The following is a 15,328-nucleotide window of genomic DNA, read 5'->3' on the forward strand; positions in this document are numbered from 1 at the left end:
ATGAGGTCCTCACTTAATGACCTCCATGGTCCTTGCTTAACAATGGCAGCCGGGACTGCCAGAATGGCCGTCACTAAGTGATGCAGTCATGTGACATCATGCTTTACCACTGCATCACTTAGCAATGGCAATTAGGTCTGGGGGTCAACAATAATTAAATGGCTGGCCCTGACCTTCTTGGAAGACCTCATTTTCCCTAAGCATTCCTGGTGGTCTTCCATCCAAACATTAACCAAGTTCATCCCATTCCCCTTTCACCCCTGTAAATATTGTTACTGAACTGAACTTGCATCCAGTCATCGGCCACTCTAAAGGGTTTGATTTTAACTTGACATTAACCAAGTTCAAATCTGCTTTAGCTTTTTAGATCAGCCAAGTTCGTGTGAGCCTAAGCGTGGGCTGTAAGCCATCATTCATGGCTTAGCACAATATCTGAACTCCATCAACTTGGCTTAGTCAACAGAGCCTGGAACCTACTCTCTCTGTTCCTTGCTTTGATTTGCTATTGGACTTGGTGAATTAAATTATTTTCTCGAGAAAAGAATAGTTCAATTTGCTTAATTTAATTTATTGATTTATACCACAAACATGATTTAAATAAGTAGGTTAAAAAGAATGGGAACAATTTAATTCATTTGATGTTCGGCTACAAAGAAATCCAATTAGAGCCTATGCTGTGCCACTGACATCCTGGGTGGGGGTTTTCTTTCCTCAAAAATGGGGAGTTCCTGCAAGGAAAAAAAAAGGGGGGGGAGTAAGAAACTTGTGTTCCCCCAGATGTTTCTGAACTACAACTTCCAGCATCCACTACCCTTGGACTCTGGCGTCAAGCATTTGCAACTTCTGGCAACCCACATGTTCCCCCTCTATTCTAAAGTTCAGATTTTAATCCAAACCCAAAGAGAAAATCTCCCTTATTTAAAGTGAGCATGATTGCAAGATCTGAGGCAAGGCCCTGCAATCATAGCGGAGAATATTATTACAAATTTTGAGCCCCCTCATGCTCTGTCAGTAATGAAATTAGCAGATGGGTTCAGGTTGACCCTGCTGTAGCTGATAGGCTTAGATTTGAGAAGCAATTCTCAACTACCCAGACATCAGACCAAGCAGCTGATTTCCGCTGAGCTCCAATCAATCTTGATATCAGCCACGTATGTTTCTTCTTTAATGCTATTAAGAGCTTTGGCACAAATTGCTAAAAGGAATTTCCACCTACTCAGCAGTTTTGTGCTTGGGATGGCCTTAAAATGGTTGGCAGCCCTCAAATTTGAGATGGATTATTAATAAGGGAGGGAACTGTATTCTCAAACAGCAGAAGGGGCTGCTAAGCAGACATATGATAGTTACCTTTTGGTTGGTCTTTCAAGACTTGGGTGAGAGCAGCTCCTACTGTCCCTTGCTGCCTGTTTCACAGTAAGGGTGTTATTTGAACCCAGCATAAAAGTGGAACAGATCTGGAGAAGCAGAAGTCGAGAGGAAAGGGTGTTGCTGTGAAATTCTGGTACGTGATGCACAATCAAGGTTAAAGGGCTTTGTTTTAGAGAGAGAGCTGCTGACTCTTGAAGTATCTGGTACAAAGAACAATCCTGGTTTGGTGGCTTTTCTCCAGAGTTATCTTCTCTCCCTAGCCTTTCAGGATCTCTTAATTCAAATTGAAAAAAGAAAAAAAACAAGCTAAAAGATGTTTCCTCCCAGATCAAGAATGCTGGATATGGAGAAGCAACATCCAAGGAACCATCTCTCTCTCTTTCAAGAAGGGAGAAGACATTGTTGGTGAACTTCTCATGCATGAGAGTGAAATAGGTGTTACTCCTCCCTTTAATCCAAAGAAGAACCTGGTTGAGTGTTGCAGAATTCTCACTTCAGCAGCCCACCACCCGCTTAACCCACATTCTCCTACGCTGACATTGTGACTCAACTCTTTCGAGGATGCACAGATAGCTAAGGGGGCTGTAGACAGCTACAAATATGTGTGTGGTGCAAAGACACTTTAAGACAGTAGCTTTTCACTCTTTTTTAAAAAAAAGCACACCTCCATTTATAAAATTGAGGAAACTTGTTATCAGGGACTTTTACAGGAATTTTGCAGACATCCTACTCTCTCCTTACCTCCATTAGAAAGATTCTAGCTACCTTTTGATCAGAGAGGCAGTTGATAGAATCAGGATGGGTTCCAACACCCCCAGCTTTGATGTATTTTTCTCATGGTCATATTAAAATTACAGATGCAACCACTTTCACCAGTTGCTCAGTGCATCTGGTCCATAGCTTTCAGGACTCAAAATCTTCTGAAACTGAAGTCCTACCCCACCCCTTAAAAAAAAAAAAGCCTTCTCTCCATTCCTCCAGAATATGTTCTTGGAAAAGAGATCTACATTAGATCATCAGCGAGCTATGTAAACAAAGACCTCTCATAAAATATAAATGGCCATCTGGGAATTTCACAGAAAATCCAAACTATGATATTGTTAAGGCCATGCTGCCTTCCTGCTTTTCAGACCTGTTGCTTCCCCCAGACCCAGGAAGATCTGGTTGCAAGGCCCTGCCTCCCTGAGCATAAAATTAAAATCTTGAGGCTTTCTTTTCTCAGGATGCCAAGTTTGCACAGTGGATTTTAGAAGCTTAGGCAGTCCTGATAAAAGCAATTTCTTCATTTTATTTTTGCTCTAGTAATGCTGTCAATGGTCACAGCTGCCAGCTACTCAGCCTTTGCCGAGCACCAACGGCTCGTTCCCACTGCAAAAACATTTTTCCTGAAAATAAAGCCTTGCACAGCCAGAAGTTTTTGTTTTGTTAACTGCCCCCCTTAGACTTAACTTGCTCTGAGGCTAGCAATTTACAATGCTGTTAACAGGAATTATGTCTGAACTCCATGAAGAGTTTATCTATAAATCTACCATCTTGCTTCAGGCCTCTAATTTATTTCTCCAAGGTAATAAATTCTTCAGGAATAGGCACCCAAGAATATTTTAAAACCCACAACACTTTAATTCTCCTTTGTTACTTATAATCTCTTTCTCTCAAACAGATGGGCACATACTTACACTGTAAGACTGAAAAGCATAGAAAATGGCACAGAGACATCATTCAGCCTTGTCATATTGAAAACAGATGATTAGTCTTTCAAAATAGTTTTATTAAGATCGTACAACTTAGTCCCGTGTTTATGAAGGCTGGTGTTCTTATTTAAAAGTATGTGTAATTTATGAGCACTGACATCAGGATAAATACATGAGCCTTTAGGGCACCTCAAACAAAATTGATGGTTTCAAAGCCCACTTAGATAAAGGAGGGATATAAATCAACTCAGCGCAATCAATCATCTGATTTGTACATGATGAAAAAGGAGGAGAAAAGGAAGAGGAAGGCGAATATTGGCGCAACCATTTCATCTCTGTCCAGAAAATAGGAACAGGTAAAGGACAAAGTTAAACTCGATGTGATCACATGAAGTCTTCTCTGTCTGGGTAGAGAAGTAGATTTCAATGACTTGATTAAATGCTGCCCCTGAAAAGTATAGTCTGATGCGCACCTTTTATCAGGCTTCAGTTGCACGCATCCAAGTAAGCAAAAGGAAAATCCTTATATGAGAACATTCTTCATGAATCCAGAAGATCAGCCTTTCTCAGCCTTTTGACCCTGGAGGAACCCTTGAAATATTTTCCAGGCCTTGAGGAACCCCTGCACATTCAGGCCAGGAGTTACAAAATCATTATACAGGTAGGCCTGTATATATGCCTTAACAGTGTTCTGAAACTAAAAATCGAATCAAATTATCCGTTCAGTCGTATCCGACCCTTGGCGATTCCATAAGCCAGATCTCTCCATGATTATTTATTTATCTCTCCATGATTATTTAGTTTCATCCATGAAACTAAAAATAAAGAATGAAAATTATCTCTTTAATGTGAAGTTGCCTGAATTTGAAACAATTTTTTTAAATAAATCAGGATCTCCCAGGGAACCCCTCTCATGGAACCCTAGGGTGCCACAGAACCCTGGTTGAAAAACCCTGCAGTAGATGATGGCAGTGTTTTATCAAGACACATGGATCCATAGCAGCAGAAGACTGGAAGAGGCCAAGAAACTCAGGAACTCAAAACCCCATCATTGAATTTTGGGAATGGCCTGCTTTGAATCCAGGAGAATCCAGGAGTCCAAGCAAAGAATTAGGCGGGGAATGAATGGGGAGGGACGGAGGGAGGGAGGGAAGGGGGGGAAATCTTATTGCTGGAGAAAGAGTCCTTCATCTTACTCGGGGGAAGAGATTTTGAGCAAGTGCATTCCAAAAAGATGGAACTGAAAGTCTCCAGCAAGGAACAGTCTACCACTCTTCTAGGTATTTGGTTCTCGTGCCAAACTGCCGTCCTAATGTTCAACCTCAAACTGCAGTCCTAGAACTTTGCATTCTTCAATTGAAACAAAACTATTTGCTCTCGTCTGTGAACACGTCCATTTAAAAACAAGCCATTTAGGCTGGATGATCTTTTCCCCCCATCCCTGTTAACCAGGCCATACCCAAAGCTTTTGTTATTCTGGAGTTGGGTCAGTCCTGGACTCCTTTTTGAACACTTCAAGTATCAGATGTGTTGATTTTGTTCAGAACAGCCTGTACTTTTCACTGGTACAGCGGATAGATGTCTATTCAGGATATTACAAAAATTGTACTTGGCATATAAAAAATATTCCACTTTTTAAAATAAGAGTCAATTGTGCTGTGCTACCAAAAAACCTAGCTCGGTAGAGATCATGGCCTTCAAGTGACATAGAAACCAATTAATTGTTGGATTTGTCTTCTAAAGACCGTTTCCAAAAAGTGCCAGGAAGAGTACTGTGTGTGTATATTTAACCTTTAAAGACGCAGGCATGAGCTTCAATAGCCAAAACTGGCCTTTTAGACCTGGCTGGAGCCCACACCCATCAGCCTGGTGGACAGCTAGTCCTTCCCAAAAAACACTTTTGTGTGATGGCTGCCACAGGGAAGGGCACCTCTATGAACTTCAGTTTCCACAGTTTGGTGGTCTTTCTGAAGCTCAAGCTGGTCCCAACCCATGTCAACGTGGGCTTTGCAAATATTTTGGTAAGAAATGCTTACAAAAGGAGCTTCACCGCCTCAGCCCCTGAGAGGATGTGTTTTGAAATGTATATAACCAGAGAACTGCGTGCTGCAATATTATGCTTTTTTAATGCATGCTTTGATCAAACAACTACAATACAACATTAAGAGAAATGCATTGTAGCTTGAATATTGGCTTGGAGACTAATGGGCACCACGATTTTCCCCCCCTTTCATTGCTACTTGTGAAGGGTACAAGTAAATCTGTGGTTCCTCAGGACCTGACTGAATTAGTTACCTAAATGGAGGAAAACAGACTGGATGAAATTCAGAGCTTGCCTTGGTTCTCCTAAGAAAAATCATCTTTCTTCCTGAAAACTACAGGGAAGGATTTCCTTCTTTAATGTAGAAGCTCACCGGCTTTCCTTCAAATAACCATCCATTTCAAAATCCTATTAGCTTTTTTCTTTATTACGATACACACATATTATTATTTCTGGTTACTTCTCAGGATGTTGAATTTCTTTTCAATCTCTTGGATGGTCCTTTTGAGCGGATGTTATTGTTGGGCTTGGAGAGAGAGGACTGGGTGCTCTTTTGGGGGTGTGGATTACCCCTCTCCCCATCGCTTTGCTGCCTTTCCAGCTGCTTCACACTTCCTGGTCTGAAAAAGCCATCACATCTCCCCACGGACTTGACTTGAAGTGTCACAAGCCGTGGGATCTTGCAGACGCACCAGAGAGAAGGTTGAACGAAGCGAGGGAGATACCTTCTAACTGAGGAAAGGGCAAAAATCCTGAGATGAGGGCAAAAACCCCACCCAGGAGAATTTCACCCAAGCCTAGTTTCCCTCTGACAGTTCTTTTTAAAGAAGTTGCTTTCCTTCTTTCTGAATCACATTAAATGAAAAGACAAACAAGATGGAAAATAACTTGGTGTAGCTCTGGTTTCTGTAGAGCAACATGACCGCAGCCACTTTCAGTTTAATCTTGCAAACTGATACGAGCGTTCTGCGAAAATGAGTTGTTATTAAACCTGAAGGATCGGGCCTCCTGTTTATTTTGTCCTCCTGATTAAAGTAAAATGCCTGCAACAGATATTGAGCAGAGACAGGCATGTCGCTGCAGATAAAGCTGGAATAAATACAAAAAAGCAACCCAAGTGTTAAAACCAAGAGCGAACTGTTCCTGGACCAGCAACGAAAGGCCTTTTAAATTTATTTTTCTTGCTTTCTTATTTGGGGTGCGAGAAGGTGTTCCTGCGTTGGCTTAGTTCAACATATGAATATTTTAAAAATGGGAAACAACATTCTTTCAGTGATTTTCCAGGTTTCACACTTATTCTAATACAGGTAGTCCTCACTTAACAGCCATTTGTTTAGCAATGGTTCAGAGTTACAATGGTGCTGAAAAACCTGACTTGCAACTAGTCCTCACACTTACGACTGCTGCAGCATTCCCGCAGTCACATGGTCACAATTTGGGTGCTTGGCAGCTGGTTTGCATTTATGACCACCGCAACATCCCATGGTCATGCGATCGCCATTTTCAACCTTCCCGGATGGCTTCCGGCTAGCAAAATCAATGGGAGACCACATGATTTGCATAACAAACACGTGGTTTGCTTAACATCCTTGGTGATTCGCTTAATGACTGCCACAAAAAAGTCATAAATTTAGGTTAGATTTGCTTAATGACTGCTTCACTTAGCAACCAAAATTCTGGTCCCAATTGTGGTTGTTAAGTGAGGACTACCTGTAAACTGGTCACTTATTGACTCAAGGCACTGCTGAGGTCAGTGTGTGATTCCTGACTGTCTGGAACACCCAGGAAACAGAAGGAAATCCAAACTGGATCCAAGAAGACATTGAAACAGTGGACATAAAGGCAGGAGAACTGGAATAAATGGATTTTTGAAAAGGAAAGAAGAAACAATAACATATGACTGGACTGCTGCTTCTCCAGAAAATGTTTAGATGGGAGCAAGTAAATATTCACCAGTTCCACAGCGTCTTTTTCAGTACATGTTGAAATCATCCTGAGATAAAACTCTAGGAATCAGGTTGTTTAGCTATCATATCCCTTCCTTTTGATTCAGTGACAATCACATTTATACTCTTGGATGGGCAGGTCAATCAGATGCTGTTTTGGGATTTGCTAATGGCTGTAAAAAGGTACTGATTGTGCAGCGATGATGTGAGTTTGCTACTCCTCCTGACTTCCTCACATTCCCTCCCTGAACACTGAGGATTGGCTAAAAGGTCTGCGTGAAGTACAAGGAAAGCAAACTCCATGACCTTTTGGCTGGTCCTAAGAGGCATGGCCAGGCTCGATATTGTCCCAGCTTAATCCGGGACACCAATTCACCAATCCGGGCACAGAGAGAACCAAAATTGTCCAGACCAGGGTTTCTCAACCTGGGCCACTTTAAGAGGGGTGGACTTCAACTCCCAGAATTCTGGCTGGGGAATTCTGGGAGTTGAAGTCCACCCATCTTAAAGCTGTCCAGGTTGAGAAACCCCGGTCTCGCAAAAGTTTAGCTTTCCACATGGTGAATCTCTGTCTCTGCTTTTTGTCACCTGGCACAGTGTTCAATCGAATGTGGCAGTGGGACCCAGCAGAGAGAAGTCATTTGCATCAGGAAGACGGAGAACAACTTTGACATGCTGAATCCCCACGAGTGTTCGTTTCTGCAAAGGCTGCCCAGCCAGCAGACGTGCTACCTCAAGCCTTGTGGTGCTAAGTGGTTTAGTACTGAATGGAGCCCAGTATGTATCTCTATCTTTCCTTCACCCTTCCTTTCCATTAAAGTACAACATGCTGCATCTGCTGAAACTGTTTCTGAAGCTTCAGACTCAGCATAAAGGCATTCCTTAATAAATAATAAAACGGGGCAGAGTCTCGATTAAGTTAGCTCCCCATCGTTTTTGATGCTGCGGTCATAAAGCGAGAACCTGGTCTTGCTCTGGCATATGTTGCTTTCATTGCTCATTTCCGCAATAATAAAATCTCCCCTTCTTCACCTGTCCTTGTTGGAGTGAGACAATTTCCTCTGTGCTGTCTAAAGTAGCATTTCTGTTGATTTCCCTGTCACAGCAGGAACCGAAATGCATTTAAGGAAGGTTTTTCTTAATTAAAAAAATGCATATTAAGAACATTACTCTCAGAAACACTTGAGATAGCTTGCAAACTAAAGATGAATGCACTGATTAAGGTAAGCGTATAATAACCCAGAGTATTATTTACATTAGCAACCTTTTGTCTTCCAAGAAACTTGCCTTGGCTCACTCTGCTGTTCTTATCATAATCTTGGGAGGGGGATCAGTCAGAGAACGATTGAGTAGCTCAGGGTCATCTGAAGAACTGTTTAGTTTAGTGGGGATCTCTGCCCATCTCGTCACGTGGTGATGCTGAGCCACCCATTGAGTTAAAAAGTTATATTCATAGCTTGGATTCTGAGAACCATGCGTTGGTTAAGCAAGTTGGTTAAGTATGACAACCAGACTTGGAGGAACCAAGGCAACTGGCTAGCCAGATTTTAGAAGCTGCAGTCCAGCATATACAGGAGAGGCTGTTAAGAAAAGGGTGTTCCAGGTCAACAGAGACTGGGGGACCCAAGGTCCAGTCCAGTAGGGCCTCATCTGACCATACAAAAACTACTGGTTTGGAATAGAGTCTCCAAATTGAAATACAGGCAATCCCCAACTTAAGACCATTTGTTTAACGATGATCTGAAGCTACAACAGCTTCAGAATGGGTGCTTTTTGGCCTGTAAAGCACTACTGAGTGTTGCAAAATGTCACACACCCCACAATCACAGAATAGCATTTCGGGCACTTGGCAACCAGCTTGCATTTACGACCAGTTGCAGGGTCCCATGTGATTGTGTTCTGCTTTTTTTTTTTTTGCAGTTTTCTGGCAAAAAATGCCCATTGGGGAAGCTGGATTCGTTTAATGACTGCAGTGATTTGCTTAATGACCCGTGATTTGCTTAACAACCACCATAAAACTGGTCATAAAATCAGGTCCATCACATGGTGACTCGACTTATGACTGCAATGACTTACGATGGAAGTACTGGTCCCAGTTTTGGTCATAAGTCTAGGACTACCTGTATTCATTACTCAGATTGCACATCAAGGTTTCCTGACCTTTTACCTTCTCTCCGTGGAGTGTCTCTCTGCTCCATCATTGGCCTACCTCTAGACCATCAGACCCCATACTTTCCAAATTCTTTACAGGGAAGTCTGCAGAGTACGGTCAAAAAAGTCAAGATGGCAGCCACGATGGCGTGATTGAAACACCGCCTGTTTCTATGTGCATTACACCATTGCGGCCATTGTCTCGGCTTTCTTGGCCATGCCCTGTGGACACCCCGGTATTTTGCAGGACTGGTCTTCAGCAAATCACCTGCACGTGGACATTTACACTGATTGAATGCACCAGCGCCTGTCTGCCCACTCTCTTTCCCCAAAGCTGATGAAATAATCTTCAGCAAGGGACCGAGCTGGCCAGTCATCAGCACCCTGTCCACCTAGACAACCGCGTGGTGTTGCAATTTGACAAAATTAAGATTCTACATTCCATGCTCCAGTCGAGGGTCTTGGAGTGATAGATACCTGGTTTATGAGTCCTACTCTAAACTAATCAGAGTTGATATGAGTGATGATATTGTCAAGGTGGGAAATTTTGGAGATTTTATATGGCCCAAATAGAGATGTCGCTGTCTGAGTTATGAACTTCACTTTTGACATTTCAGCCTCTGGTACGGAAAGCATAATTGGCCCATAAATAAATAGGGCCGAGCAAGAAGGATGATAAATATACTGGTGTTTTTTGGGTTTTTTGCATGGGCTGAAAGCCCCCTTTTCCTTTGGGCAGTGATTTATGGAGTACAGTAAAAGTTTTAAATCATTCAGAGTTAGGACAATCCTATCCAGTGTTATTCAACCTTGGGGACTTTGAGCCGTGTGGACTTCACCTTCCAGAATTCCCCAGCCAGCATGGTTGTCCAGGGAACTCTGGGAGTTGAAGTCCACACGGCTTAAATTCCCATGGCTGAAAAACACTGGTGGGTTCTTATGACCTCCTTTTGGCTGGGATCTGCATAAGCCTAATTTATGAAGTATTATCCTAAATCTGTGTGGATTATACCAGTGTGGAATTTAACACTTATTTCTGAGTAATTCCATATAAGATTTCCCAATCTCACCACAATGGTTTGGTTGGTTTGTTTTGCAGTGTTCAAAGTCCTGTGAGGGTGGCTTCAGGATCCGAGAGGTGCGATGTCTTTCAGATGACATGTCCCCCAGTACCAAATGTGACCCCCAGCTTAAACCGGAGGAAAAGGAGCCATGCAACACCCAGGACTGCATGCCCGAAATAGGTAGGAAGCCTGATCTCATTTTTCTAACTGTGGAACTCCCATCTAGTGGAGAAAAAATCTATTTATGCCCCTGAGGTTATGGAGGCAGGTCTTGGATGGATGGATGTTTTTAACCAACGCTAAATGCATCTCTTGTTTAAAAAGCAGATTTTCTTTTTTCAGTTGGAATTTGGAATGAAAAGATGATGATAGATAGATGATTAGATAGATAGACAGACAGACAGACAGTTGATAGATGGATGGATGGATAGATAGATGATAGACAGACAGATGATAGATAGGTAGATAGATAGATAGATAGATAGATAGATAGATAGATGATAGATAGATAGATAGATAGATAGATAGATAGATAGATAGATAGATAGATAGGTGGAGGTGGAGGTGGAGGTGGAGGTGGAGGTGGAGGTGGAGGTGGAGGTGGAGGTGGAGGTGGAGGTGGAGGTGGATGGATGGATGGATAGGTAGATGATAGAACTTTTGAGTCAATGGTCAGTGTTGACTCCTGGTGACTGCCTGGACTAGACCCTGCAGTCCTCTTGGCAAGATGTTCAGAAGGGGTTGGCCCTTGCCTTCATCCTAGGGCTAAGAGAGAGGAACTGGCCCAAGATCACCCAGTGGGCTTCATACCTAAAGCAGGACTAGAATTCATTGTCTCCTGGGTTCTAGCCTAGTGCCTTAACCACTGCACCAGACTGGCTCTCGTGTATGTCTTTGTACGTATGTATTGTGTATATATATCTATATATGACTCATTGCACTGACATACCCAAGATTTGAAGAAACTTTAGCATTTACAATGCTTGGGCATCATGTGGGAAGCCATTTCATGAAAATGCCTCTTCAGATGTTTATTTGGTGGAATCTGAATTGCACCAACCCCCCCCCCCTCCAAGACTTTCCAGTGGTGACATGTCACATTCCAGATAATGCTATCAACTGGCCCGTACGGGGGCTTCTGTGAGTCTTCCTTTTCATGCAATCCCCTCCCGAACGTGTTTCCATGCTTCTCCCTAAGAGGTCGTTCTAATGTTATGGTTCCAGATGAAAACTGCAAGGATAAATACTACAACTGCAATGTGGTGGTTCAAGCCCGCCTCTGTGTCTACACCTATTACAAGACGGCCTGCTGCGTGTCCTGTCTGAGAGTGGCGAATCGGCAGTTGGGGTTTTTGGGCAGGAGATAACAGCCGCGCCATCCTGGGCTTCAGACCTGTGCCTCACCTCTTGCAAGCTGCTTTCACAACAATTCTACCTTTTCAGGGGAGGGTTTTTTTCCCCCGTAACGGTGGGCACCTCCAAGTGGGTGATGGAAGCCCCTCTGGGTGATATCGCTGACACACATTGTAATAGAAGCTTTGGGGAAACCTATGCTGTAAAGCTGGGCCTTCAAAGCTTTAGCCATGAGAATACACATTGATTGATTATTGATTGATTGATTGATTGATTGATTGACTGATTGATTGATTGATTGACTGAATAGGTGCCATCACGTCGTTGTTGACTCTTAGCAACCACATAGGTTTCCTCCATGTCAGTCTGTCCCTAACTTGGTCTTTCAGCTCTTCAGTACACCTTGAAGAAGATCATGCCAATAATCCATACATAGGAATCAGCATACTTTAAAAGCCAAGGGGCACATTTGGAAGTCTAAGAGGCTGTCGTGGCCCCCCTCACAAAATGGCTGTGAGTGTGAGCATGACCCATTGTCCCCTCACTCACTTACTAGCAAGCAGCAGGGAGCTTGCTCTCCAGGACCCCCTTTTGCCCCCCTCGCCTCCAATGCACCTTTTCTTTCTTCTGGACGATGGACCCACCTCGAAAGTAAATACTGAGGCCTTCATGGGACTGTGAAGTGTTCTTCCTTAAAGAGATGTCATTAGGGGTCGATACTTTATTTATTTGTTTTAATGAAAAGGACCTTTAATGAAGAGGTTAGGCAAGCAGGGTGTTGGTGCTCCAGGGCATGATTTTGCTTCTCCCTGATCTAACGTCATGCTGAGGACCAGCTCAAACTCTAAAGCAATGGCGCCACCAAGTTTTCGGTGGCAGCAGGTAGAAAGCCACAAAACCAACTTCGCCAAGTTGGAAGTTCTCCTTTAGGGCAGGCAGAGAGGGGGAAGCCTTAGCAAACAGAGTGGGAATTCTGGCAGAGGCCGAGGCCCTTACTATGTCAAGGTATCACCTGCAGCTTCGGCTCCTGCAGATGAGCTGTCCTTACTGTCTCATCCAGGATCAGCTGCTGCCCTCCACTGTCTTTTCACATCATTTCCTACTGAACTCTTTGGTACTATGGAGCAAACTCTAACACTGCCAGGGGCTGAACTGGGAAATTTGTGGATGTTGTCTGTGAGTCCTGCTCCCTTCTCCAGCCACTGATGACTAGGCGCACTATTGAAGCCTGATTTGTCAAGGGCAATGTGTATTTTTTTCATATGTTTTAGAACAGTGTTTTTCCAACCTTGGCATCTTTAAGATGTGTGGACTTCAACTCCCAGAATCCTGGGAGTTGAAGTCCACACATCTTCAAGTTGCCAAGGTTGAAAAACACTGTTTTAGAATGTAGTAATGGAATTTGGCTTCATTTGGATGACTTCTTTCTACTTAGTGAAGCCCTGGACCATTGTCCCAAAGACCTGCTTATTATTGAAGTAGGAGCATCGAATTTTCTCATTTGCATGTCATACTGCCTTGCATTTGCACCACACCCTTTGCTAGAGCAGCAGTGGGGAAATTGAGCAGCCTTCATTTTAACCCAAATCACCCTGGGTTTTTTTGGAAGATCACACTACACACCCCTGGTCCACTATGTAATGGGTGCTCCATAACCCAGTGCAAATGGGGCCGATTTTCCAAACCTTGCCATCAGTCCCCCAATGAAGATGAAGAGTGGCTGAAAAAGCCAGGTTATTATAGGACTTCTGGCAGCACAGAAATACCTTCCCAAATATTTGTTGACTGAGCAACCAAGCACGCCTACTTGGCCAACGAGGAATGACCTAGTGATAGAAAGAAGACTTGACAGCATAAGGCAGAGGAGTTTGTGGAATATCTGGCACTTCTGGTAGGAAGTGGGAGAGGCCCTTCCATTGTCACTTTTGATTAAGATCATCTGATTGGGTGCTGCCATTGGCAAAAAGACCCGACCAGTTAGTGGTTGACTAGATGTGTTGTCCAAACAGGACTATTTGGCATCTCACAGTCTCTTTGAAGGACAAGGACAGATCTGGAAAATCTCACCGTAACGACCCCTGGTTGGCTTTGCTTGACTCATAGCCTCCATTGACCTACCCAGCCAATGTTCTCTTTCTCTTTGACTTGTGAAAATGCAACTTCCTGGAGGGCTGTGCAGTGGAGGAATGTTTTATGTAGGACCTGATTCCTTCCCCTCCCCACCCCACCCATCTTGCAGAACGTTATTTTTTCAATTGTTTCAGTTGACTTCTGGTAAACAAGCAGGCTCTTTTCCAGGTTCATCCTATCCCTTTCTTCAGCTATGGGGCAGGTGTAAGGAGCCCACGTTAATGGCCTCCGTGTTTCATTTGTCTGATTGGTACACAAGACTTCTCTCCAGGCTAAGAGTGCTTGCTGTGTTCCATCATTCTCATTTCCTGTTGCTGGAGAAGTGAAGAATGAGTTCCCGAATCCTGGGTTCAAACTTAACTATGTTTATATCACATACTGATTGCATTTGATTTTCAGTTGAGGCACCGACTGAAGGGAATCCATCAGGGTAGATCTACTGCAGCATCTTTAATTTCTTGGCCCAGAAACAGAAATCTCAAGGACATGTCTTGCTCACCTCAAGGAGAAGACAGGAATTAGGAACTCATTTTGTCTCTGTTGGTGATTTCAGTTTAAGGGGAGAAGATCTTTATTCTTCCCTTCCATCCAGCTGAGGCTCAGATCACAGTTGGCTTTGCAATAAGCAAGGTTAGGCCCTGGTTTGGGAAAAATTAGCTTTGTTTATGTGAAGCTGGGGAGATTTTTCATCCCTGTTTAATCGAGGCATGGAAATTAGGCCAGATTTAGGCACGTTGCAGAATGAGATCCCACCTCCCATTGCTAGTGTCAGTTAACCTAAAATTAACCCCATCTGGCCAATATAAGGAAGGATATACTTTTTTTTATAACTTATTTTTTATATTTGTAAATACAAGATGTTTATAGGAAAGTACGCATTCTAAACTATGTCTATACAGAATAAGCCACTACATCAAAATAGTTCTATTATTTAGAAAATATTTTTGTTGTGCATTTTTAACAAACAAACAAAAAAAAAGGGACTAAAATTGTATTTATTTATATATTCCATTGCCATGTCTGTCCAGTTCTTTTGGTAATACTAACCAGCCTTTAGCCTGGAAATTTTATACCATGTTGAATATACAGTATAAGCATCATACTTAAATCCATATTTAATGGGTATGTTTTAATTCCATGGTTAATAATCCATTTTTACAAATGTCCTCTTGTTTTAAAAAGTGAGAGATGTATAAGTTAAAGGTACCTATAGACAAGTTCAGGATTTATATGCTCAGCAATGCACCTGGACCTGATTTGTACAGCATCCCTTAATATTTGTATACATGTTCGCCAATGAGAAAAAAAAGATATTTTTGCTTACGACTAATTTATTTTTTATTATTGTAAAAAAAAATAATAAAGACATGAAACAAACGTCCTTGGTTGTGCCTTGCCCGTATTTTGCAGTGAAGGAGTTATAACGTTAAGCTTCAGTCTTTCAGTCCTTGTGGCAGTCAGCAACTGGGCAAGGGAAGAAATCAGGTGAGGCTATGGATGGGCTGGGGAGAAACTTCCTTCCACCATAGCTGCAACATTTCTGGTTTTGGCAAGGAGGATATTTACAGCCTGGGAAGCAGATGG

At 42.8% G+C, this 15,328-nt stretch overlaps 1 protein-coding gene across 1 annotated transcript in view; it reads left to right on the plus strand.

The window, feature by feature from the left end:
* The window catches only part of THSD4 (thrombospondin type 1 domain containing 4), a 175,048-nt gene extending 163,187 nt beyond the window's left edge, over window positions 1-11,861 (plus strand). Inside the window, exons 14-16 of the mRNA XM_063314027.1 lie at window positions 7,644-7,823; window positions 10,297-10,441; window positions 11,486-11,861. Coding sequence (XP_063170097.1) covers window positions 7,644-7,823; window positions 10,297-10,441; window positions 11,486-11,628 — 468 coding nt within the window. The 3' untranslated portion in view covers window positions 11,629-11,861. The remainder of the gene's footprint in view (window positions 1-7,643; window positions 7,824-10,296; window positions 10,442-11,485) is intronic.
* The last annotated feature ends 3,467 nt before the right edge of the window (window positions 11,862-15,328 follow it).

Source organism: Candoia aspera, chromosome 13, assembly GCF_035149785.1.
Source record: "Candoia aspera isolate rCanAsp1 chromosome 13, rCanAsp1.hap2, whole genome shotgun sequence".
NCBI lineage: Eukaryota > Metazoa > Chordata > Lepidosauria > Squamata > Boidae > Candoia > Candoia aspera.